The following is a 24769-nucleotide window of genomic DNA, read 5'->3' on the forward strand; positions in this document are numbered from 1 at the left end:
CAAATAAGGATACTTGCTGGCTGAGGGTGAATATCTTGTTTCCCACAATAGCCAACCAGGTGCCTGTTGGTAGCATATCCAGGAGTAGCTGATGGTTCTTTGGCACTTGACATTTTGTTTTCTTGTTGTTTCCCATTTAGATTTCATTGATCGCTACACCATGCCAAGGATGCCGTGGCACGACATTGCCTCTGTAGTGCATGGCAAAGCTGCGCGAGATGTAGCTCGGCACTTCATTCAACGTTGGAACTTCACAAAGGTGGGTTTCTTTTGACTAAGGAGTTGAGCATGCATAACTAATCCTTGTTTCTCAAGTTAACTGCTGAGACATATGTTGGGATCTTCTGAGTTCTTAGTCTGTAAGCAAGCAAAATGAAGTGGAAAAACACGATGGGAAAATGATTGAACCAATTCAGATGGCAAGTGAGGGAATCATAGCTGCCTAGAATCACATAAAAGTGAGATTGGTGGTTATATAAATCAAATAAATGGATGAATAAATGAATAAATAAATATTTTAATGCTATTCTACATGTAAGGAAACACTTCTGCAAGTAGATAGGGACAACCAGAAATTAGCTGCTCTCATTTTTTTTTTCATGAATAGCTGATTCATGAAGAGTTGTGTTTACACAGAGAAGCATTCAAAAGTGCCACCCCAAAATGTAGTTTAAACTGGCATGTTCCATTCTATTGTATGATTCAACTGCATGTGTAGGGTTGGAGTGTGATTGTCTGTGAGCACAAAATGAAGTGCTGGGCAGAGAATTCCATTTTCTTATTTCTATAAGCAAAGTATCTACTCTTCTTGGCTGTAATTTACAATAGCCTTGAACCTATTTTGACCAGTTTGAAGAAGCCACCTAAAAGCTCATTAGAAATTCTAGTACTTAATGCAAAAGTTATTCTTGAGCATATTTGCAAGATATTTTATACAGAAAGAACACATACATTTGTTTAATTTGTATGGCCTACACTACTTAAGAATTTAGTCTATTACAATACACAATTTCAGACAAGTTAAATCAATGCTTAGCCAACTAATATGATCATCATGTTTGTTGGAAGTGATATATCTCCCATCTTAAAAATTGGATAAATGACCTGGCATTGAAACTTCACAGAACTGATTTAAAAAGTTTGCTATAAAATTATAACTGATTATTTATCAAACTGAATTTAAAATTGAAAATATCTGATTAAATGAAATGTGAAAAAATTGATTTTTTTCCCCTCAAACATCCAGATTTTAAACATTCAGGTTCAGACTTTGTGAATTAAAATGGTTCTGTTTGGGGACAAAGTTGTGTTATTTAATAACAAAAATTAAAAATAATGTATACATTCATCTCTGCCTTTGTTATGTTTTCCATACTGATAATTGCTATCTTGCTCTTTTTTATCAAATACAAAAATTGCTCTGCTATTCTCAGTAATTATCAAGATCCCTAACATACAATTCAGAACTATGCAATGCAATCCTGTGCAGGTTTGCTCAGATTGTATCTAATACAGCGTACTCTGCCCTGTCCCCCCAAATGTGCATTGGACTGGAATCTACAGGTGTAGCTGAGACAATGGAATGGCCTATAGAATTACAGGTAGTCCTTATTTAGTGACTGCCTCCTTTAGCAACTATTCGCAGTTACAGTGATAATGAAAAAGTAACTTTATGACCAATCCTCACATTTACAACCTTTGCAGGCCTGTAAAGTAAGATCATAAGCACAGTCGCAGTTTCACTTAGTGACCACTTCACTTAACGACAAAGTTGCCGGCCCCAATTGTGGTTGCTAAACAAGGACTACCTGTATTCAGTTCCCTGCTTCAGAAACAGTACAACAACCATTTCATCTCTTTTGAGTTAGAAAATCTGAATTTTAGAAAAGAGTATGAAGAGCTGGACAGGTTAAGAAGCACTAGGAATCCAAAGAATCCCAAGCTTCCATCTGCCCCCCTGAACCTGCTGAAAAGCAGCTGGTGGGGCTCCAAAATTAAGAAGAAAGTTATCATGTTGAGGGATGAGAACATTCTATTTGCAGGATGTGTGTTAAGTCTGAACCTTTGCAAGTCTGTCAATATATGTTTTCTAATTCCTTTTTTTTTTTTTTTTTTGGTGGGGGGTGTTCTTTTTCCAAGATCATGAAATCCAAATACAGGTCCCTTTCCTACCCTTTCTTGTTGCCGAAATCTCAGCAAACAGCTGATGAGTTGAACTATCAAGTCCCTGAGGCTGTGCCCGCCAAAGTGCAGGTAGGAGTGGTGTAATATTTATGAAGTGTGTAACTGTGGCACAACTGGCAGGTTAGTTGTTAGATTCCTTCTGTCATCATGAGAAGTCTTCTAAAATGACTCTGAAATTGAAATTGCTCTAAACCATAGATTAAATGCCACTTTTCTCTTAAGAGGCACCGCTATATCCCTGATGTATCTGGAGATGCTGTGGAAGAGATCCACAGCCTTTTATTTTATTTTTCTTATCCACTGGAAAAATCTATATAAAACTTTCCATTTTTCAAAACAATGACAAAACCACCTTAAGGATATTTACTCAGAAGTAAAATCCCTCAGTGTTCAGCAGGATATACTCCTCGGTAAATGGGTTTAGAATTGCCGTCTATTTTATCTATCTTTTGAGCAGGGCAGAGCATCTCCATAAGTATAATTATAGCTGTGTATGTTTCAAAGTACTATCTAAGTTGCCAGTCCTTATGACTGAATTTTGTGATCGTGGTATGTGTTTGTTTTTTGGGTTTTTTTTGTTTTGAGCCATATTCTAATTTATGGAACTAAATGGACAATTTTGATATTTGGGATAGGCACCTTAAGAGTTCTTAAGTAATCCCCAACTTTGTAATTCCCAAGAACTCTGCCAGTGGCTTCACTTTAAGAATTGGGATAATAAAAGCCTGTCACTAGCTAGGAGAACACTTTAGAATATCATGAATCGATGGCTTTCTGCTAGGGAGAAACTAAACCCACCACTGCGTTGCCTGGAAAGTATAAATTGCTAAAGGCGTTTTGTAAACCCCAGGCTCTTCTCAGTAATTTTGTGGGCTAGGTTTTTCAAGGATCTTATCCCCTTTAAATTGCATTAGTTCCACTTCTAATTGTTCTGAGCAATGTAGCCTTCTGGAAATTACCAACAAAAGACATTTCCAAGTTGTACTGCTAAACTAGGTTTCCATTTGCTATTTCCATTTCATTAAAATCTCTTTTAAAGAATGAAGCAGGAAAATATGTTTAGGACTCTTAAATCATGAAGAATGGGAATGGGAGAAAGAGAAGACAGATACTCTTCTCTGGAAAAGCTCTGCACATTTCTCAATTATTTACAAGATTGAGAGTTGCAGTCCAAGATTATCTGAAGAATGCTAGATTGGGAAAGCTGTTTCTTGTTCCACAGGAAATAAATTCCTAGAAGTTGGAATGACTTGTCCAAGCACAATTAATTGGTGAGAAAAGTTTCAAAGGGAGGACTGTGGATGTGAATTGATTGTTCTCTTGTAATGCTGTGGGACTGAAAATTATCTGTCTTCCTTGACTTTATGATCTGCTGGCCTTTGTTTTTGCAAGACAAGTTCCCTAGCTAGATAAAATTTATTTTCAACTGGAGAATCATCATCTCAGAGCAAAAAAATGTTTACCAAATACTTTTAAAAACAAGGATGATTGAGAGAAACTTTGCTGGAACAAAAAAAGATTTGTTTTGCTCACTGTAGTCATGGATAGTTAGAATAATTTGAAGGTAAAGTTTTCAAAGTGAGCATGACTCCTAATGATTTCATGCACAAAACCATGTCGTTTTCTTGGTAACAGTATAATGAAAGTAATTTGCTACCGCCACCTTCTGGATTATTATTTTTAAAATTACTCAGTCTAGGGAGCCCTGCTATTGCCCCCATTACTAGCCATGTCTTGCCCTCCTTTTTTTTTAATCAGCTAGGAGGCAGCAGTAGCCACTAAAATGAAGGTCTTTATTTCTTTCTACCTGAGCAGATACTGAAAGCAGTTAACAAAATTTTAATAGGTTCTTATTTTGGACCCAGTGATGGATCCGTTCTAGTTAGTGTAAGCATGTTGGTTAGCAAATTTTTGAGTTGCATTTAATTAACTTTGAAAGCAAGATTACAGGTTAAAAATGATCTTTGTGCTGCTGAGAAAGTTATATTTTATCATTAAATAATTTACATTGCGGGCTAGCTCAGAGACTATATTTTTAAAAAGTTGTTTTTAGTATATACATTCTTTTATTATGGAACTCGAGCGCTCAGAATATATGGGCTATGTAGAGGGAAGCACTTTCCCATTGTAACAGCACCCTCTGGAGATCTGCGTGGCCCACACTTTGCCTGACTTCAGGCAATCTTTAAAAATCTGGTAGTTTCCCCGGGAATGGGGCTGTCTGGTTTGGATGGGTCCCTTTTTAATGGAGAGGGGTGAAGGGGAGGTATGTTGTATCTTTTGTGGTTTCCCTCCACATATCAGTGTATTGTTTGGGAGTATTTTATTGTGCTTTTAATTTGTGAAGGCACCCAGAGTCATTTGGGAGTTGGACACCCTAGAAATGAAATGAAATAATAAATAAATCAGCATTTCCAAGCTGTATTGGACCACAACTTCTTATCACTTGTAGTCAGCATATAAGGGGAATGTCAGGTTGGTGAAAGCTTCCCTTGTAGTTAGAGTAGTGATCATGGTGCAGGAAAACTGAGTTGAAATTAAAATATTTTAATTAGACTTGAACTCCTGGTGACTTCATGGAAGTGTCTGTGTAGTTTACTTTGCAACAGTATACAAGTGTTTTGCCATTGGTTTCTTCCATATTTTATTTAACTTCCCATGCTAGCCTACAGCTCTGGGACCTCCCAATCATCTGCCAGAGAAGTACTAACCTGCTTAGATCAGCCAAGGTTGACTAAATACCACCATCTAAGCAGTTTTATCAAAATGTTTTGAATATAGAGACATAGAACCATTGAATCCAATCTGCTACTCAGTGCAAGAATGTAAATTAAAGTCGCTCTTATAGACTGCTTCTGCTTATACATGTCCAATGAGGGAGGACTCATCACCTTCCTTTGTCATAGATTACACTGTGAAACTGTTCTTAGGAATCTGCTTTCCTCTGTTTTACGTCCATTATTCCATGTCCTACATTCTGACCACTTTTAGGAGATGGCATACTTCTTTTCAGACAAGGGAAAGGACATGCTCTATCACAGCAAATGCTTTGTTTCATTAACTATGGCAATAGGGGTAGCAGCTCTTTCGTTTTTTTTCTACTGCTTTTCTTAGGAAAAAAAAACCTTATGCTGACAGTGATGCCTTCCCCCTCCCTACCCCTGTTGCCCCCCAGAATGAATCTAGTGGCAGGCAGTCGGGGGTTATTGTCTGATATTCCCTTAGTTACTGTTTGGAAAATGGATAGAGGTCAGTGATAGAGTTCACCTCAATCTCAGCTTGCCAATTATTGCAGGTTCAATGTCCAACATCTTCAGGCAAGGCTGGAAAACAGCTTCAGTCAATCAATGGCTGGGTTCACATCTTACTCAATGCCATCGTTTGCTTGATGATCAACCACAAGTGGGGGCTTCACACATCATGATAAGCCAACAAAAAAAATAACATTATGACTTGCCATCAGAAGCTGATTCTTAGGAGGTAGGGCTGACAGAGCCAGACAGTTGCATATAAAACTGGCCGAGTGTTGTGAAATGGAAACTCCTTGTATATGAATACCTAAGAAATATATTTTTTAAAAGCTGATGTTTTCTCTTCTAGGTGCTCCGCTCTGCTGCTGACTGGTCTGCTGGTATTAAATACCATGAAGAATCGATCCATTCTGCTTATGTGAGCGTGATAGAAAACAGCAAGCACTACATCTATATAGAGGCAAGTAGTTGCCATGTATGGAGACCTGACTCAGTTTAGCAAAAGTAGCAGGAGGCTATTTTTATAGTTATCATATAGGTTGAAATTGTTCAGTGCCATAAATGAAGTGCTGCTTTTCTATACATTTACATAAGTAGGAGTATTTTTGTGATTAGAGGTGGCTGCCTTAGAAGGCAGGTGGGTAATCCCCTGGAGTTGGATGGAATCCTTGGGCCACTTATCCATCACATATCTGTCTGTTGTCTTCTGCAGAAACCAGGCAAACAGTACCATAAATGAGGCTTTCCCAATCTGGTTGTCCTCCAGAGTGTGGACTTCAGTTCCCAGTATTCTCAGTAATAGTCACACTAGCTGAGGAATCCTGGGAGTTGAAATCCACATAACTGGAAGGTATGCAATTTGGGGAAGGCTGCCATAAATTTACCCCAGCCTGTGCTTTTATTGTGTAATTTTGCCTATTTATTGCCTTCTGTGTTGAAATGGTGGGCCTTGAAAGTGCAGGATGAGTCACAATTCATTATTTCCTTCATGCATGCAGAAATGTCAACACTCTATCATCAGTGTACATTATCAGTGCATTACTATTAAGAAACTTGTTCATCATATGTTAAACTTTTTGTGTTTGATGTGAAGCATCAGATAGGTCAGTTTTTGGAGTAAAATCTAAAGATACCCAAAGTCTTGTTAAATATCAATGAGAAGCATAAATTAAACATTCCTAAGTATGGAGCTCCAATAATTTCTGTGGGATTTGTTTCTCTTATTCTATATTAATGGATTGATTTACAAAATTTATAATCTGGCCCAATCTGCAAAGACTTTGGGTGGCTAACAAAGAAACCAACATTATGACCAAAACAATATACATAATCAAGAAAAGTAAATAATTATGTAAATGAAAATCACTGTGATGGCAATCCAGAATCAACCAGAATCAAAGGCCACTGGAACAATGTAGATTTTTATTTTTTAAAATTCACAAACAGTGTGAGAAGAATATTGCAGAGAGTGGTGTCTGTCACTGAGAAGACCTGTTGCCTTGTCTATGCCCCGTGCAGCTCTTGAGAAGGAAATTTTCTTTCCTCCAAGAATTGTGGAAACATTAATCTGTCTGCTAAGTAACTCTTCTGCATGGCTGAGGATTCTGGGATTCACTCCAAGGTGCACTCTTTGGTTAAATAGTAGGCCAGCCAGAGCTGTTAGGCTTTCCACAACCTGGTACTCTTCAGAAATGTTGGGAATATAACCCCCGAATTTTCAAGCAGCATGGCCAACAGGAATTCTGGAGGTGGTCTCCCAATGCACCTAGAGCACAGCAGGTTGGAGGGCTAGTCCATGTAAGCAGAATGCACTGGAATTATGCTCAGTGCTTTCCTAAGGCTAAGGTAGTAACTGAAAGCGAAGGTTGTTCATTATAGATTCCACTTTTAGAAAAGCTGATCTGCTCTGACTTCTTCTCATCAGACTTCACAAAATAATCATGCAAATAATCGCAAAGCTCCTACTTTAGTAACAGTTGCCTTACCAAATATTGTACATTAGAGAACTTGCAATAGCTCAGTTTTATTAATAGCACAAATATTTGCAACTCCTTTCTGTTTTCTTTTCCTACCCTGTAGAACCAGTTTTTTATTAGCTGCGCCGATGACAAAGTTGTGTCGAACCGAGTCGGTGATGCCATTGCACGCAGAATTCTCAAAGCCCATAGGTAATCTGGTTTTTGCAACTATTTTTACAATGGGAAAATATGCTTTCTAATTAATGCTGGGATGATTACTTCATCTTAGACTTTTCTAGCAATCTAGGGGAGGCAAAAGAAGCCCCCAAAGACAGATAATTTTAAAGATTGGCAGATTTTACAAAACTTGCTGGAACGAGAGGGGTTTGCAATCAAAGGTGAGATAATCTTGTTTTTCTTTTTTCTGAAAAACAAAAATAAGCTTTACTGTAACTTCAAGCAGTCACTTAATAGTCCTCAATACAAGACTGATATTCTTTTGTGCTTTAGATATCATGACACCACATTGCTCTAAGGCACTGTTCCTCAACCTTGGGAACTTTAAGAGGAGCTGGCTAGGGAATTCTGGGAGTTGAAGTCCACACCTCTTAAGGTTCCCAAGGTTGAGGAACACTGCTCTAAGGGACATTTAGGAGAAAAATATTGCTCCCTTTTGCAGTGATGGGAGAGGAGAGGTCACGTTCAGCCGGACTGTTATTACAATCTAATTTCTAACCCTGTTCTTGAAATGAATCAAGCAATAAATGAACGTCAGTGGTGCACGGCCAAAGTGGTTACTGTGTAGATTTCTGTCTTTGTGTATGTGTCTTTATCTCAAGGTTGCTGCAGTTTTTCAATGACATGGGCCCATTGTCCAAGGCAGATTTGTCACATCCACTCTGTAAGTCTGGATTTATAGGCAGAATATAGCCTGTGAAGCCCATGTGCCAAATAGTGCATTGCACCTGCTGACTTTGATGTTGCCAGATATTGTCATTGTTTTCCTCTGTTGAAATGCTTGAGGAGCACCGTGATTTTCTTTTCTTTTCTTTTCTTTTTTTTGGCACTTCTCTTTGCTTCATAATTTAAGCCAGTGGTGTGTGAAATGTTGGTGGTTCCTGAATGGAAAGTGGCTGTCTTTGAAGTAAACAGAATAAAAACTCTTGGCACAGTGGTGTATTCTAACGATGGATTGGAAGATCATTGTATCATTGCTTGGCCTGAGTGATAAAGGACATTTACAGTTGTCTGGCATTTCTAAAAGGAAGGCTTGTATTTCAAGGAGCGCAGTCATTAACCGTTGACTGCTTTTGTGTAAAATGAGAGACGGATACGTAGCTGTGGATTGTCTCTGAACCGTGAGACTGTTAAGGAGCTTTGGATTTAGCGGCTTCCTTGTATAACCTTTTCAGCTCCTTCCAAGACTGGCTCGATCTCTGCTTTTTGAACATCCTTTTGGTGCTCCTCCTTTTTTCTGCTTTTCTTCCTTTCGCTTACTTTATGATGGTGCCTTTAGCAAGTGTGTGCGTATATCATTTTCTGAAGTCCTTAAGGCCCCAACCAGGATATAAATAAATTACCGACAGCACAATTCTTTAAATCACAAACAGGATATAAGTGAATTATTTACATCTGGTCAGGAGCAAGCCTTCCTAAATTCAGGAAGATTTGCTTGGAGGTATGTGTGGCTAAGCTGGCATTTTCATCACATGCAGCCATATTTTGCAGTCAGTTTTCACAAGGTTTTTTTTTTTTTAATTATTCCAACTATGAGAACAAAAGATGCCCTGTCTGACTCAGGCTGAAGTCATATCTGGTCCAGGAACCTTTTTTCTCACAGTGGCCACAAGTTCCTTCTAGGAAGACCACAAAAATAAAACCCTCTCACATTGGTTATGCTGACTATATGTTTGAAACCCCTAGGACATTGCAGACACATATTCCAATCCTAGCAATCAGCTGATCCTGTCACTGTGGTTTTCTGTCACACTTGCCCCTCTCCTTCCATTACTGCAGTTTGTTCATTTTATTTCTTTGCACTATTTTCAGCCATGACAGATTCTGAAAAAGGAAGTGTGCTTCATCCCAGACCTGTGGTTATTAGAGGGGATGCCCGACTCACCCTCATCTTCAGGGGCATTGGCAGGGCAGGAGAAGAAGAGTTCAAAATGCAGGATTGTCCTGCCAGGAGGTTTTCAGGTGTCTTTCTTTAACTGTTGGGGTAGGGAATAAAGGAATTTTTTGTTTTGTTTTGATCCCAAACTGACAGGGCTGTTCTAGGCCAATAGCTGGATACTGATTATCTGTGAAAGCTCTGCTATAATGACTGTTGGTCCTCAGCAAACCCTGCAGACTCACAGAAGAGAAGTGCCTGTGACATCCTATTATTAAAACATTGAACACAGTCTACTTCGGCTCTGTTTGATTTCGGTTCTGACATCAAAAGACTTGGGCAACAGAACAGCTGCTTTCTGGAAGTGCCCACACAATCTTAGAATTGAAAGGAGCCTTTTAGGCCAACGAGTCCAACCTCCTGCTCAGTGTAAGAATCCAAATTAAAGATCCCCAGTAGTTCATAGCCTCTGCATGAACATATCCAGCCAGGGGGAGCTTACCAGCTCAGAGCTGATTAATTTATTGTATTTGACCCAGGTATTTCACACTGCTTTGCCACACACACCATCCATAAATATAAGCATATAATCTAAAACATCCATCTTCAACATGGTACCTTTAGACGTGTTAGACTACAAAGGTCATACCAGCTAAGACTTGTAGGAGTTGAAATCCAGGGTATCTAGACATTGGGAAGGTTGCATTAAATTATTTGTTTAATGTTTAATTTTTACAGTGAGTTAGGACAAATAGAAGTAGAGCCCAGGTGTTGCTGAACTTCAGTTCCCAACAGCTCAGCATGTCCAGTAATGAACAGATGCTCAAAGTTGTATTTCAGCCACATCTGGAGGGTCCCAACTCCTGATATGATTAAAAAAAAAACCCTGTCTTGTAGAACATTTGGTTAGAGGATTGAAACCCATAGTGAAGCATTTCTCAATTTGGTGCCTTTTTGATGCATTGATGCAATAACTCTGAGTTCCCGGTTAATATCCATGCTGGCTTGGAATTCTGGGAGTTACACCAAATCAACTGCATATTCCCAGGTTGGGAAAAGCTATTTTAATGAACTTTAGGCCGTGATGGCTTGTAATGGTCTCATGGCTGCTATTTTTCTTTCTTTGCTGCTGCTGCTGGGTTTTTGCCTTTCTTTTTGGCAGTCTGATTTTTATTCAAGTAAGAGGAATAAGAAAAATGGCTGAAGATGGACATGATGTATGTCTGATATATTTCATAACAGTGTATATGAAGGCGTTTCATATGAATGACCTTTTATTTACATCCTCCTGCTGAATTCATTCTACAGTGGTAGTAAGTTTTTGTTAGTATGTTTACCACGGTAATGTTTATGCTTCTGTAGTTGGGTAAAGCATAAGGTGAGTGGGTGGTCAACACTGTACTTCTATGTTCTTCTCCCAATCCTTCCCCACTGAAGTTGTTCTTAGCTCCATAGTGGAAAATAGCAGGCAAATCCCCACCCTCATCCCCACTCCCCTGTCCTGGTGAATACCAGCAAGTGCATTTAAGATTAGGAAAAGAGGCTGGAGCCCTAGCAAACTGGAGAGAGGCCACTATCACTTATTGAGATGGGCGACAACACAAATTGATTGATTACATACATACATACTTTGGCTGTGTTCATATAGCATATGTAACCAGCCCAGTTAAAAGCCTAGCAGCTGCATATGTACAGCATGTTCAATTTGATTAAAGTTAAACTTGGTTTGTTTTTTTACAGCTAGCTTAGCATGTTGTGTGAACCCACCCCATTGGGTCAGCTTATGTTTCAGTGTATCATGCAAAGGCAAAAAATGGGCTAATTTAGTAACCCAGTTAAACATGTTCTGTTATCAGCGCCTTTTTCTGTAGGGGCTGAAGTGCTAGCATCCTCAGATAATTGTTTCAACCTTTTCATGTACCATTGATCCGATATCTGAAGCTCGCCTCTTTCTTGCGGCTGGCTGAAAGCTTTCCAAAGATCCACAGTTCTTGTTAGCAGAAGAAATTATGCAAATGCAAGTGCATTTACATAATTCTAAATGCAGCCTTGGGTTTCCATGGTGCAGAATATAGCACTTTTTTAAAAAGATAGCTAGAGAGACAGAATATGCTTTCCTGGGTGTAATTGTGATTCAGGTAGTGGCCTAGGCACTGCAACAGACTGTATTCCTATCAAAACAAGTGATCAATTCTCAACCTCCAGAGCATCTGCAGCAGCTTGATTGATAATGAGACCTGTAGCTTGGCCCCCAGATCAAAGTTGATGCTGCAGAGCCTAACCAAATTGGATCTCCAGGACTCCTTTCAATAGCAAAACAAAATATCGATGCTTTACATTTTCTGTATTTTTTACTAACTCTCTTCCATACAAATAAGCAGAAGTGTTTCTTGGAAAAAGATACCTAATGTGTGTGTCTATGCTCTGAGCACTGGGGGATATTATCCTTCCCACAGCAGCCTGGGGGTACATATATCACCTTTAGCAATGCTAGGTAGGACTGCTGGGAGTTGTAATTTGGCAACATCTGATGTGTCCCAGTTTCACCATCTCTACGCTATAGACTTGGATGGAATGTAGGACATGCAAAATGTCCTATCAGGTACAGATCTGATGCAAGATCATACACAGGATATTCTCAGAAATGAAATAATAAGCATTGTTGACAATATAAAACCCAGCTCTTAATCATTTCATGTATTCGCTGGGCTACACTTTGATGGAGATGGTGGCAGGTCCTAGCACAATTCTGTTCCTGAATGTAGCATATTTTTTCCCTTATTCATTTATGTGAGAAAATGTACCTGGTATTGTACGTTATACTGCTTATAGACCAAACAGAGCAGAAACTTAGCCAAGCCACCCATTCTTAATAGTTCTGTTTTTCTGAGGTCCCTTTCTCCTTTCCTGCATATTCTTCTTGGTTGCATCTTTTTACTTGTTCCCCAAAAATTAATTGGAGCTATTTGGATACAAGCTACTTCTACATGCCCTGAGCACAATAATATGACATAGATGCAGAATTCTGAAACTAGCTTTTATATTCATATTGGAGGGGAGGGGAGAACAAGAGGAACTGGAGTTAAAAATATAACACTGTCATATGTCACCCTTCTCCAACTCAGTGCCCTCAAGATGTGTTGAACTCCAACTGCCATAATCACCCATAAGGATTTGTTCTCAGTCTAATAATGGTTATTGAGGAAATAAACTTGTGGAAGCTCATCCATTATCAATAAAGAGACCTGTCTCTTTGCCTATTCTCAGAAAGAATTTCTTATGGATTTCTAATGCCCTAGAAGATCAATCAATTCTAGGGTGAAATATGTAGTTTAGTTGCTGAAATTCGTGTAACTCTGTGCCTTTCACATGCTTGGGAAAAGGGTTGCCTTTGGTTTGAGTTCACTGCCCCAGAACCTGACACCACCCAGCCAAGATGATCATTATCCCATGTCCTCTTTCCCTGGCCTGGAAATTATGGGAGTTGAAATCCAACGCATATGGAGACCATCAGATTGGGAAAGGCTGCTCTTAATTTTTAGTGCACGGTGTGTTGAATACTTTACTTTCTGAAATGCAGTAAATAACCAGTTTGCATAGGTATTTCCCTACGTACTTTGAGCAAATGAGAATCAACTTCCATAACAGTTTTCCCTCCTGGGTCACAGTAAATCTGTAATAACCTACACACAGTTCTTGGGATTGGGAAAGAGGCACAGTAAGTCAAATATATATGAAATAAGAATGAGTGTACACCTTCCTTATTTTAAGTTCTCAGACTAGAGAGACAAGTTGTGACATGTCATGCATTCAGACTAGAAGTTCCATGACTCAGGTTCCCTGACTCCGTGACTTGTCTCTCTAATCTTAGATCTTAAAAAAAAGAAGACATTCATTGCTTAGTTCATACCTCCCTTCTTACAACTTTGCTGTCAGTGAGGTCACTACAGCTCATACAGCAGAGTCCACTGTAAAATGGTCAACAAAGTCCATAGCCTGAGAGTTTCAATTCCTGCTAAAAGAAGTTGGACTGTGTAAGATCTAAAATTGATGAGTTCCAATAACAATGAAACCAGTCATATACTGCCTCCTATTGGTCAGTAAGTGGTAAAAATACCACAGGCATATAAGAAATACTTTGCCTTTGCATCTTCTAGTCTGTAACAATGAAAATTTTGCTCTTGTATAAATACTTAAATCATAATGGAGAGGTTTGATGGAGAATTCCCACCCACAGAATATACATCTCATGGTCCTTCAGACAGTTGAAACATATATAATAAATATGGTCACATCTTCCCTTTGCAACAACAGATTCTCTGAGTGTGCATGTTCTGTTTTCCAGGCATACTGTAGCTGTTTTTAATGAAGTAGGTGATTTATTTTGCTAATTATTTTTGGAAAGTTTCATTAATTAACAGACTTCACATACATGTGCTATCTAGCCTGTCTCACACAGGTGATAGTCTTTAATTTTAAGCCAAATGTGTGTTTATCCTTGAAAACTAATTTCAAGAAAAGCACAAAGATGAAATAAGGATGTATTTATTACAAAATTAGGTATTTTTTACTACTTACATACACTGTGAAGTTTAGGAACAATCCATTTCACACAGGTCTTCGTTTTCCTGTTAGTTTCAGAAGCTGTTAATAGGGATGTCTTCTTGTTGTAGTTATGGATCATGCCCCCTTGAGAGTAGTTTGTTTGGGTTAGAGCTTGATGTGGTTATGACTCCCTCCCTCCCTCTCTTATTCTGACTCCCCCTCTTTCCTCAAGTGTGTTGCTGGAAGAACATCTTAGCCAGCAGTATGACTTGATCCCTTTCAGGGAACATTTGAACAGGAGTTGGCCCATAGGCTATATACAGCCCTATGGCTAAAGGTTGCCCACCCTTGATCCATACTGTGAATCCTGTGCCTCACTGTGCTCTGTATGGCATGCTCCCAGATTACATAAGGGAGATTTCAACTTACGATGGTTGAGTTCAACCCCTGATGACTACATGAACACGAGTGCATTAACCAGGTCTTCCTCTGTTTAGCTTCTCCACAATCATCTACAATCAGCTAGATGTTGCTGCTTGTAGTGATGTATATCCATAAAGGTTTTGCAAATGATGCTTATGATTGACTCCTTTCAGAATTGCAATATTCAAATATTAAATATCACACTTTGGAAATGTGAAAAATTATTTCCCATTCTGCTCAGCATTATCTCTGATGATAGAAGTATATCACTATATATGCTATAGTCGAAATGAATATCTCATTCAAAATTACACTCTTTTCAGTGGGACTTCCTCTTTTCAGAGCAACACAGAAGTCTCACCTCCTTTGGGACTTGGTGAAAGTGGCTCGTGTTATGAAAGTGAGAAGGAGGAGTGTGTAGGTGTTTTCATTGCATTGGCCTCCTAGTATTATTGCCACTTAACTTTTCAGATGTCTGGTATTAACTGCATAAAATTAATTTTAATTAATTATATGAAGTTGACTGTTTCTTCTTTAAAAGTACCAAGTGGCTTTTAAAGATTCAGAATCTAATTACTATATTTCTGATCAAATCTCTAGTGAATTACAATATTTTTAGTCACTTTTGTCCAAGCCATGTTATGTTCGCCACCTACTGGTTATTGCCTATCTCCTTGGGTTATATCCCAATAAAAATCCATCCTTTTTACCATCTCAAATTGTAACATGGGTATTTGGAAGGCTAGTCTCCATGTGAATTCTACACGTTGGCAACTTACACATTACGGGTGTAGTGTCTGCATGTAAGTTTTCTAACTAAAGAAAACAAGGGCTTCTCTGGAAACGGAACAGCACAGAAATTGGCTGGCCAGTGTGATAATAGTATGTCAACTCAAATATGAGCAATACTTTTGGGTTAAAAGGGGAAAGTCGTTTGCAAATCAGAGTGCAGTGATGGCAACTGTACTTCCTAGCTTGGCTTCAAAAATGTCTTCATATGGTTTTATTAAGTTGTTAGTCTAAGACGAAAAATGTTTATGAAAGGTATGGATTTCATGACCTGTATTACAAAATGTTTTTAGCCTAACAGAACTTCAGTTCCTCCAAAGAATACTGGGAATTATATTTTGGGTGGATTTGGAGCTTTCTCTAGTCCAGCTAATTTCCCCAGCATGATGTCCTCTTGAAGCACAGGGCTATGGCTTCTATTATCTCAACCAGCAGAACCTGCACTGTGACCGTGCTGGCTGAAGAATTCAGTGCCTTCCCCAGAGAGACTCGCCTGGCACCTACATGTTTCTAAGCATTTTCAGAATGTTCTCAGCATTTTTAGGAAACCCTTTTACAGTAACTATATATTTTTGGCTGCTCATTTGATTTTGATTTACTTGTTTTTGTTGTCATTATTTAAGTTGCTGCTACTTTTATTTATACATAGCTGTTTTTATTAGTTTGATTGCTTTTCAGCGTATTTTGTATTGTATTTTTAATGGATATCTCCACCCCAGATAGATTGTTGAACAGTTTAAAAATATAATAACTAATGTTATAGTCTAATGTTTCTGAAGAGTACCAGATTGGGGAAGATTGTAGCTCCGCTGACAGCAGAACATGATTAAATCAGTTGAAATCTGCAAAATATAAATGTTGCCTAATGTAATGGTTTATCAAAGCTACACCAATTTTTGTTCAATATATGTTCTTGCTTCTTTGTCTAGTGGTGTGGTGTGGTGTGTGTGAAATGGAGGGGCTGTGAGAACCATAGCTGAACTGTAAGGTGAAAGTAATCTGTGAGAGAATTTGCTATTTTTATGTTACCCTTCTATCATTTCTGTAATACTTGGTGAACAAGTTTCACAGATCATCAGTCTTTAAGTAAATGATGCAAAAACAAACCCTACCTAAACAATTCTCTGTATTTATATATTAAAATAATTTATTAGTTCTTCCCCCCCCCCCAATACATACACACACGTTTTTAAAATATACAGTATTGTCACAAAGCTAAATTACTTGTTTTGTCTTTTCTTTTAGGGAAAACAAACGGTACCGAGTCTATGTAGTTATCCCCCTGCTGCCTGGCTTTGAAGGTGATATTTCAACAGGAGGAGGCAATGCCATCCAGGCCATTATGCATTTTAACTACAGGTAAATTTAATGGTCCAGCCTGGATCCTTTTATTTTCAGCAATGTGGTGAAGCGTTATAGTCGAGAATCTAGGCAGCTCTCTGATGGATGCTTGGCCCAGGTTCAAAAAACAGACTGAGACCAGGGATGGCTCCAAAGTTAAAGGAGCCCTTGGCATAGGGCCATTTGCTGAAACAACATTCTAAGATGAAGATCTTCATTGCTGCCTAGGTTTCATGATGAGCAGGAGGGGCTGGAGAACTTATCACTATGGCACCAGCAGCGCTGGGCACCAACTATTTCTTTTTCTTCCTCCATAATGCACCAGAAGTTTCATTATCTCCAGATCACTGAGGTGAAAAAATAGACTGAAAGGCATGTGTTTTTCAGGACAATGCCCTGGAAGTCAGCTCAGCCTCTGAAGCTTTGGCCCAAACAAAGATGGGGAAGGCCAATTTGGAACCAGAGTAGGGAGCAGTTGTTGAAGAAGCACACCCGTTGCATTTTCTTGTTCACATATATATTCTTGTGCAGTTCTTGGAATTTTGTTATAGTGAATGGGCAAGCTGTCTCCACACATTCACTACATGCCAGACCCTCTGGGTAGACACCAAGATGCTGGCTCTCGGACACACCCAATATAGACTCTGTAGACTGAAGCATAGCTGGGATTGCATAATCAGAGAGAGATGTTCCCCACCTCATCTCTTTCTGCTAAGAAAGTTACTTTGTTGTTTGAAATGGGAGACAGATCTTCTGGGAAAATAAAGCTGGTACTGGGGTAGGAAAAGGAGCTAAGGTAAAAATTGTTCTAGAGACTCTAATTTAAGGCTGCAATTTATCAGACTCAAGGAACATCCATGAAAAGCAAGCAGGAGCCATTTGCTGGAGTGATCCATTTCGCTAAGATAGTGGTGAACATTTTAGACAAGAATCTGTGATTAGATCTGTAAAGTTTATTTCATTTTTATCATCTTTTTCCCATTTTGCTGGCTGGTAGGGCCATGGGCAGTTCTGTTTTTCTCACGTACCAGGGTTAAAGGGAAAGATGTCTTTAAATGTTAAATTACAGCTTTTGTTACATGGTTTATTTATTTAGGGTTCATATACAGTGAACATGGGCACTTTCTAGATTCGTAGTATGGCCCTGTCCCATAGAGTTTCCACTGGCAGCATGGAAGGAAAAGAAAGGAAGAAGGGAAGTCAAAGGAGATATCAAAGTTAACATATATTCAATTCTCAGATTCTGGTTATGTTCACATAAAACACTTATTAGTTAAGGACCTAAAAGATACATTTATGTAGTATGTTTAGTTTGGGTAACCTTTACCTTGAAGAGAGATTTTGGGGGGTTAGCATATTATGTTAGGTTCACTGATGGTTCAGTATATTGGGTGAAGCTGTAAAAATATTTTAATGCAGTACTCAGGCTAAGAATGTATGGCGGCAGATCAAAATTGGACCCTCTAGCCCAACCATTACATATTCAGCAGAAGTGGAGAACATACATACAACAAAACGCTCATGCAGTATGTTTCTGTAGTCAAGGTCGTACACAAGTGTTATTCTCTGCATGTCAGAACAAGGCTGCTATTGGTGTTCACTTAACGGAAAAATTGGCATTTTGAGCAGGAATTCAAAGAAACAGGAAAGGGGCCCCATTGCAATATATTTGGGGTCATTCCAGGCATAAGAAGCTACAGGGCAGAAGGAGTAGACTTGCATAAGGCAGCAATATACAGGTAGTCCCCAGTTTAAGAACGAGTTCTGTTCCCAAGGTCTATCCTTTAGTTGAATTTGTATGTAAGCTAGAACAGTATTATTGTATAATACTGTATAGTAGTATTGTGTAATTAACTCGAACCATTGTGTATTTAACTCGAATCATTGTGTATTTAGCTCGAATTTTGCCATAATAGGCTCTGTTCTTAACTATGGGTCATCTGTAACTTGGGTGTTCTTAACCCGGGGACTACCTATAGTTGAAGCTAAATAAGTGTTGGTCTGGGCGATGCTTCCATAGGAAACTACTCAGGAATCCAGCTATGTCCCATCCCGTCCATTTGGGGAGGAAAGGTGATGGAGAGCTGAGGCAGAGGGTCAGGGAAGAACTGGGTTAGCTCCTGACATGGCATGTGGTGCATCATACTGGCAGGGAACTCTGCATCTGTGATGGACATCAGTACCATTGGAAGTACCATAAGTCTCTCAGGGAATTCACCAGTTCAAGCCTTGCAGTAGAAATGCAGTTTCAAAGATCCATAGTGTAAGCCCATGAAACAGTATTTTATAATAAGTTTTTAAATCACCTTAAGCGTTTTCAACTCCCTTTCCTCGTGCTAGCAACCCAACAGGGTCAGTATTGGACATTTTCAGTAGAGCTGAACAAAGCTCATTTTACTGTGTATTTCTGCTAGAGAGTCAGCAGAGGGAGCATTGAGTTTGGGGTTGTGCCTTGCCAAGAAAATCTTCTAGAATGCATTTTCTGGCTTTTTAATTAAGCTTTCTACTTTCATTTTTCCACTATGTAAGTGTGGGTGTGGGTGGGCCTGTCTACCTCTCTCTTTTGCAGACACCTACTTCAAACCAAATTAAATGACACACATGGGTATGTGTACACCTATACATACATTTTAATGCTGATTTTCAGAAGAATGTCTTACATATTGGTATCGTTCAGTGGACCAAATCTGGCATGGGACTTGCTTTGTAATGCTCCTTTACAATTGTGTTCAAAGAGGTATCCAGCTTGAAGGACCCCTAAGGTGGAAACATGCCAGGCCTGGAACATCTGTACTGTAATTCATGTTTAGGGTGGCATATATACAGTCTTTTTATTTAGAAGCATAAGAAGCTGCCATATTTTCCCAGTCTAGGCACCTATTTGTCCAGGTGTCCTACAGTTTGTTTTCCAGGCTGCTGTCCCCATCATGTATTATTGTTGACCATGCTGGTGTGAGTTTCCAAATCTATATCTGGAAGTCCACACATTGCCTGTGCTCATCCTTAGTTTTCTCCCATACTGATTTGTCCAACATTTGTGAGACAGGGGCAGAAATCTTTCTTCTATTAAGATGGTGTGGACAGGTCTTAAGTTCTGTATGACTGACCAGTCACAGGAGCTGATGTTGCATAAAAAGTAATGTCCTGCTAACTTCATAGACATGTCCATATAGTTTTCTTGGCAACAGAAATGTCTGGCCTTGCTTTCTTCCAGGATATCTTGTTAACTTCCCAGTTCAGCGTACAGCTCCTTTATTTCATGATGATCTCCCATTGCTTAGCTACTCAAGATCAGCTGAGGTCAACTAGGTACTGCACACCACTGTTTCGTTTTGCATGCTTTATTTTTCCTGATTCCAAAAGGAGCTCCGTAATCTGAATTCCTAGAGGATAGGCCATAGCCTCAGGGCTTCAAGTTCCAGGTTTCAGATAAGAGCCTGAGGCCTCAAGTTGCCGAATCCCTTTAAGACTTAAAGAAAGCAAAAACATTTTCTTGGCCTTGTGCGTCTTAAAGTTGTTCAACGTGTTTCTACCCCTCATGAGCCCTCTTCTCAGTACAACCTTTGGAACTGCAGATCTGCTGTGTTCTCTCCACCAATTCCTTTTTTTATAGAGGCACGTATCTGATGATTTCAGTTAAACGCATTCTTGTAAACTCATTTGCACGCTGTTGTTTTGTGAATTTAATGGTGGCCTTAATTCTTCCAGGACTATGTGCAGAGGAGAGAATTCAATCTTGGGACAGCTGAAAGCTGAAAGTAAGTCCTTTGCTTTGCTCTCTGTGTGTCCGCTCACCGTTGGGTCTTGATGGCACTAAACCTTGATTGATAGGCCATAAAGCACATATTAGCTGGCATAATTGCAGGATTATATAACTACTAATGTAGGAGGCCTCAATTATGTCAGAGAGATCTTCAAAATAAAGAAAACAAACTAGGAAAACAACATCTGGGTGTCTGGGGAGAAAAAGAAACAAAGAAAGCTGCTGTTTTTGGATGTTGCTCTAAATGAGCTACTTCTCCCCATTTTACTTGATGTCATTCCAGCAAGCTGACTCCTTAGGCTCAGTCATAAGGATCTGGGGAGTTGAAATCTGGATTTATGCCAAAACTGCTAGGTCGTCAAATTAAGAATGTTTATTGTTTCCTTTTTTCTGTGGTACATGTCAGCTGAATGATGGAATAAAAATACATATTTTTAATTTTTAAGACGCATAAATCCACTATTCAAACATGGATATTTGCACCCATGTTTTTCTTTTTTCAGATGCATTTGTGATTATTGCCCCGATTGGGACTGCAGTTATGGAATTATAATAATATAGGGTTGCCGGGGTTGGATGCTATCTAGTCTAGCCCTGTAGCATCCAGCCCTGTCAACTCTGGATTATTATAATTTGATACAGAAAATCCAGAGTTGCAGTCCAGCATTTGCTTGAAGACCTTCAGCACAAGGAAGATCTCAGACCCCCAAGAGATCCTTCACCAATCTGATGCTATCTCCCATAATTCTAGCAATCATTGCTAAAGACCATGCTAGCTTGGAATTATAGGAATTAAAATATAATATATCGGAAGGGTACTAGATTGTGGGCAGGTATCCCTAGGTAATTGGCTCAAAGGGCTATTACTGTCAAGAAATGTATTCTAACATTTAACCCAAACCACATTTCTGTAATTTAAGCCTCCAGTTTTCATTTCTTCTACTTTTTAAAGTCCTAAAGCTTCTCTGGTTTTTTTTTTTTCTCTTCTACCTTTCATCCTCCATTCCTTAATGGTGCCCTTCAGTTGGAGACCAATGGATTAATTACATTTCATTCTGTGGACTTCGAAACTATGCTGAGCTGGAAGGGAAACTCATTACTGAACTGATCTATGTTCACAGCAAGCTGCTGATTGTGGATGACAACACAGTCATTATAGGTAAGTGAGAAATTTGCCAAGTACGAGTGTTTGGGGGTTGACCATCCCTGCCATATATTTCTGCAGATTTCAAAAGGGCTGTGGAATCAATCCAGAGTTACAATTAGAGGGCAGTTTGAATGACCCAGTCCTTTGAATCAGTTGGTGAAGTAGATGATGAACTTGATAATTCAATCGTTGTCCAAATCAAATAAATGATTCAAATCTGAACTTGGGTGTGCCACATACCTCTAAGCATTCAAGTGATTTATATCACTTGAATTCTATGTCTAAGATGTTGCCTGAATGCTGAGCAAAACATGATGTTAGAAGTGTAAATAAGTATTTGGGATTTCAGGTGTGAAGGTCTCAAGAAACATGTGTCTGCCTTTACATAAGAGCAAAGGTCAGACCAAAGATGTGTGTCTTCTAAAATTCAGATTCCTAGAATAGCATACCTGATGCCTCCAGGGAAGGCAAGAAGAAGAAGATATAAAGTTTAATATTACTTCTCTATTTTCAGCAACTGATGCTCAGAAGAAGCATGCCAGTTTTGAATATGACCAATTATCAAATTAGAAGGAGCCTTACATGCAATCAAATCCAACTTCTGCTTATTGCAGGAATCCATATTAAAACATTGTTTCTAGTTGGAATCTCAAACAAAATGTTTCTGTGTGACACTTCTATTTAGATTCCCAGCCAGGCAGACTATTTGAGATATTCCAATACAGCGTTTCTCAACCTTGACAGCTTGAAGATGTGTGAACTTCAACTCCCAGAATTGATTGGGATAAATTGTAGGGGTGACACAGAAATATGATCCGTATTCTCACTTATTTGTATACTTAATCACTGTACTTTATTTCCATTTTACTTAATTTGTTTTTATATAGGGTTTTATCAATATTTTGTGTCTGAAATTCTGTGTTTTGATATGGCCTAAGGGCTAATCAATAAACTTCGATTTGATTTAATACAGTGTTTCTCAACCTTGGCAGCTTGAAGATGTGTGGACTTCAACTCCCAGAATTCCCCAGCCAGCCATGCTGGCTGGGGAATTCTGGGAGTTGAAGTCCACACATCTTCAAGCCCCAAGGTTGAGAAACACTGGTCTAATATATACAAACTTGCCAGTTTCCATTACTTCTCTAACATACTCCATTTTATGCCCATCTTTGCAGCCCTTTGGTGTCCTGTTTGGATGACTGTCATCTGTGGGATTTTTTAATTCCAAAAATGTTTTATATTTTCTGCAAATATGGTTCGCCAAGACTTACTGGTGTTTCCCTTTTCTGCATAAGTGGGATTCAAAAGGGGGAGATACAAGTTATGAGGCCAGATTTAGTTCTAGAAAGTGGATCAGTCCTGTGCTTTAAATGTCTGTTGCAGATCCTGCAAAGGCCTGTATGAGATTAAATTCCTGCCTGCAAGTTGGAGTTTCTGTTTGTCAGTGATCCATCTGGCCTGATTCTGATTCTCTGACTTTTACTCTGGATGGGCTCGCACTTCCCCCAAAGGAGCAGGCCCCTGATTTGAGAGTCCTCCTTGATGTGTGATTTCTGCTACAACAACAAGAAGCTTCACCATGCTTTGGGGGGAATCCCAGTTGTCAGCCTTCGTAGCCTAAGACACTCTGGCCACAGTCATTCACGCTGTTGTCATTTTCTGTATAGACTATGTAACATGCTTTACGTGGGGCTGCCTACTTCAGCCTATCTCCTAACTGGGGGTAGCAGATTCAGCAGGTCCCTCCTGCTGTTCCTACACTGGTTCCAAGTTTGCTTCTGGGTCCAAGTGAAAAGTTCTGGTTATCGTCTTTAAAACTTTACATAGCTTGGGATCTGAGTAATTTTGAGAACATAATTCCCACCCAAATTCAACCTGACCCATGCATTCTTGGAGGGAAGGTATGCTCAGATTCCCCATCCTGCCAGAGAGGAGGCAGTGGCGGGGGGCACTACCTTTTCGGGAGCATCCTGTGCTCTTTGGAACACCCACCCAAGATGAGGAATGCCCTCCAGCTGCTGATCTTCAAGAAGGATTGGAGAACTCTGCAGAATGTGGGAACCCATGGTATTAAGGCTGTCTGAGGTGGTTAGGTTAGGCTAGTTCAGTGTTGTCCAAACTTGGTCACTTTAAGATGAGTGGACTTCAACTCCCAGAATTCCCCAGCCAGCCATGCTGGCTGGGGAATTCTGGGAGTTGAAGTCCACTCATCTTAAAGTGGCCAAGTTTGGACAACACTGGGCTAGTTGAATTATTCCTTTACTGGGATTTTTTTTTAATTGTAAACCACCTTGAGTTTTTCTACAGTAAGCAATTGCTTACATAACTAAATTTAGGAAGCAGCCAGCCTAAGGTAGGTACATTAGAAGCACATTAGATCATCAGAGAGACATGAAGAAACAAAAACAAATTAATACCAAGCAACAATGGTCGTGGCGCTCTGCGAAGAGAAAAATCCAATAGCCACAGTTATACAATACATTAATCCCGAGCAACCAGTATTCCCAAAAGAAGTTCTTCTGACTTAAAAGCAGAGGATGGCATGTAAAAACAAAAAGAAAGCCTACCGTTTAACATAAAATGCCAACTTGCTTACATACCTAACAGGTGAAATATGTTTTTATTTTACTATATCTCTGGAGTAGGATAAATGCCTCCAGCATAGAGCCAACTCCTGCAGACGTACAGCTGGCCCTGCACTTCATGTGTTTCAACAGTTTTCAACTGAGATAATCTTCAAGGCAGAGTTGTTGATACTGTGATGCATGGAATTACTGGCGACATACTGTAAATCTATTTTTTTCTGATCTGAACTGAGAATTATTTAGCCTTCTCTTGTAGGCTGGCATGTATAAAGCTCTTGGTGTTTCTATACACACACACATACACTTCTCTCCATGATATTATTGACCGTTCAATTCAGTTCAATTAGTTTATTGATTTGTCGTTTGTCCATATCAAGAAATTATAAAAGCAATAGAAAACAAAGTAGGACATATTCATAATATATCATTGCCCCTACAGTTAACCTCAATCTGTTCTGTGTGGTCCATCCCCTTGACCTTTGATATAAAAGACACAGTCCCCCTAGCTGTGTACAAGTGTGTTCCCTGCAAAACATATAACAATTTATTCTTGGTGTCCCCGTATTTCTTGGATTTTAAGAAAGGACCTAAGCAGGGGAACAATATATTATGAATATGTCTTACTTTTCTTTGTATTGGTTTTTATAGCTTTTTGGTATGGTCAAATGAC

The 24769-nt window shown here is 39.2% G+C and overlaps 1 protein-coding gene across 2 annotated transcripts in view; it reads left to right on the forward strand.

The window, feature by feature from the left end:
* PLD1 (phospholipase D1) overlaps positions 1 to 24769 on the forward strand; it is a 150955-nt gene that overhangs the window by 114083 nt on the left and 12103 nt on the right. For both annotated transcript variants that reach the window (XM_088132618.1, XM_088132617.1), the window contains exons 17-23: positions 141 to 259; positions 2140 to 2253; positions 5785 to 5895; positions 7515 to 7603; positions 16509 to 16622; positions 20313 to 20362; positions 21392 to 21526. In XM_088132618.1, the coding sequence (XP_087988744.1) occupies positions 141 to 259; positions 2140 to 2253; positions 5785 to 5895; positions 7515 to 7603; positions 16509 to 16622; positions 20313 to 20362; positions 21392 to 21526 (732 nt within the window). The remainder of the gene's footprint in view (positions 1 to 140; positions 260 to 2139; positions 2254 to 5784; positions 5896 to 7514; positions 7604 to 16508; positions 16623 to 20312; positions 20363 to 21391; positions 21527 to 24769) is intronic.

Source organism: Python bivittatus, unplaced genomic scaffold (assembly GCF_059951505.1).
Source record: "Python bivittatus isolate LINGU-HERP-01145 unplaced genomic scaffold, Pbiv_v1 ctg000980_np1212, whole genome shotgun sequence".
Lineage (NCBI taxonomy): Eukaryota > Metazoa > Chordata > Lepidosauria > Squamata > Pythonidae > Python > Python bivittatus.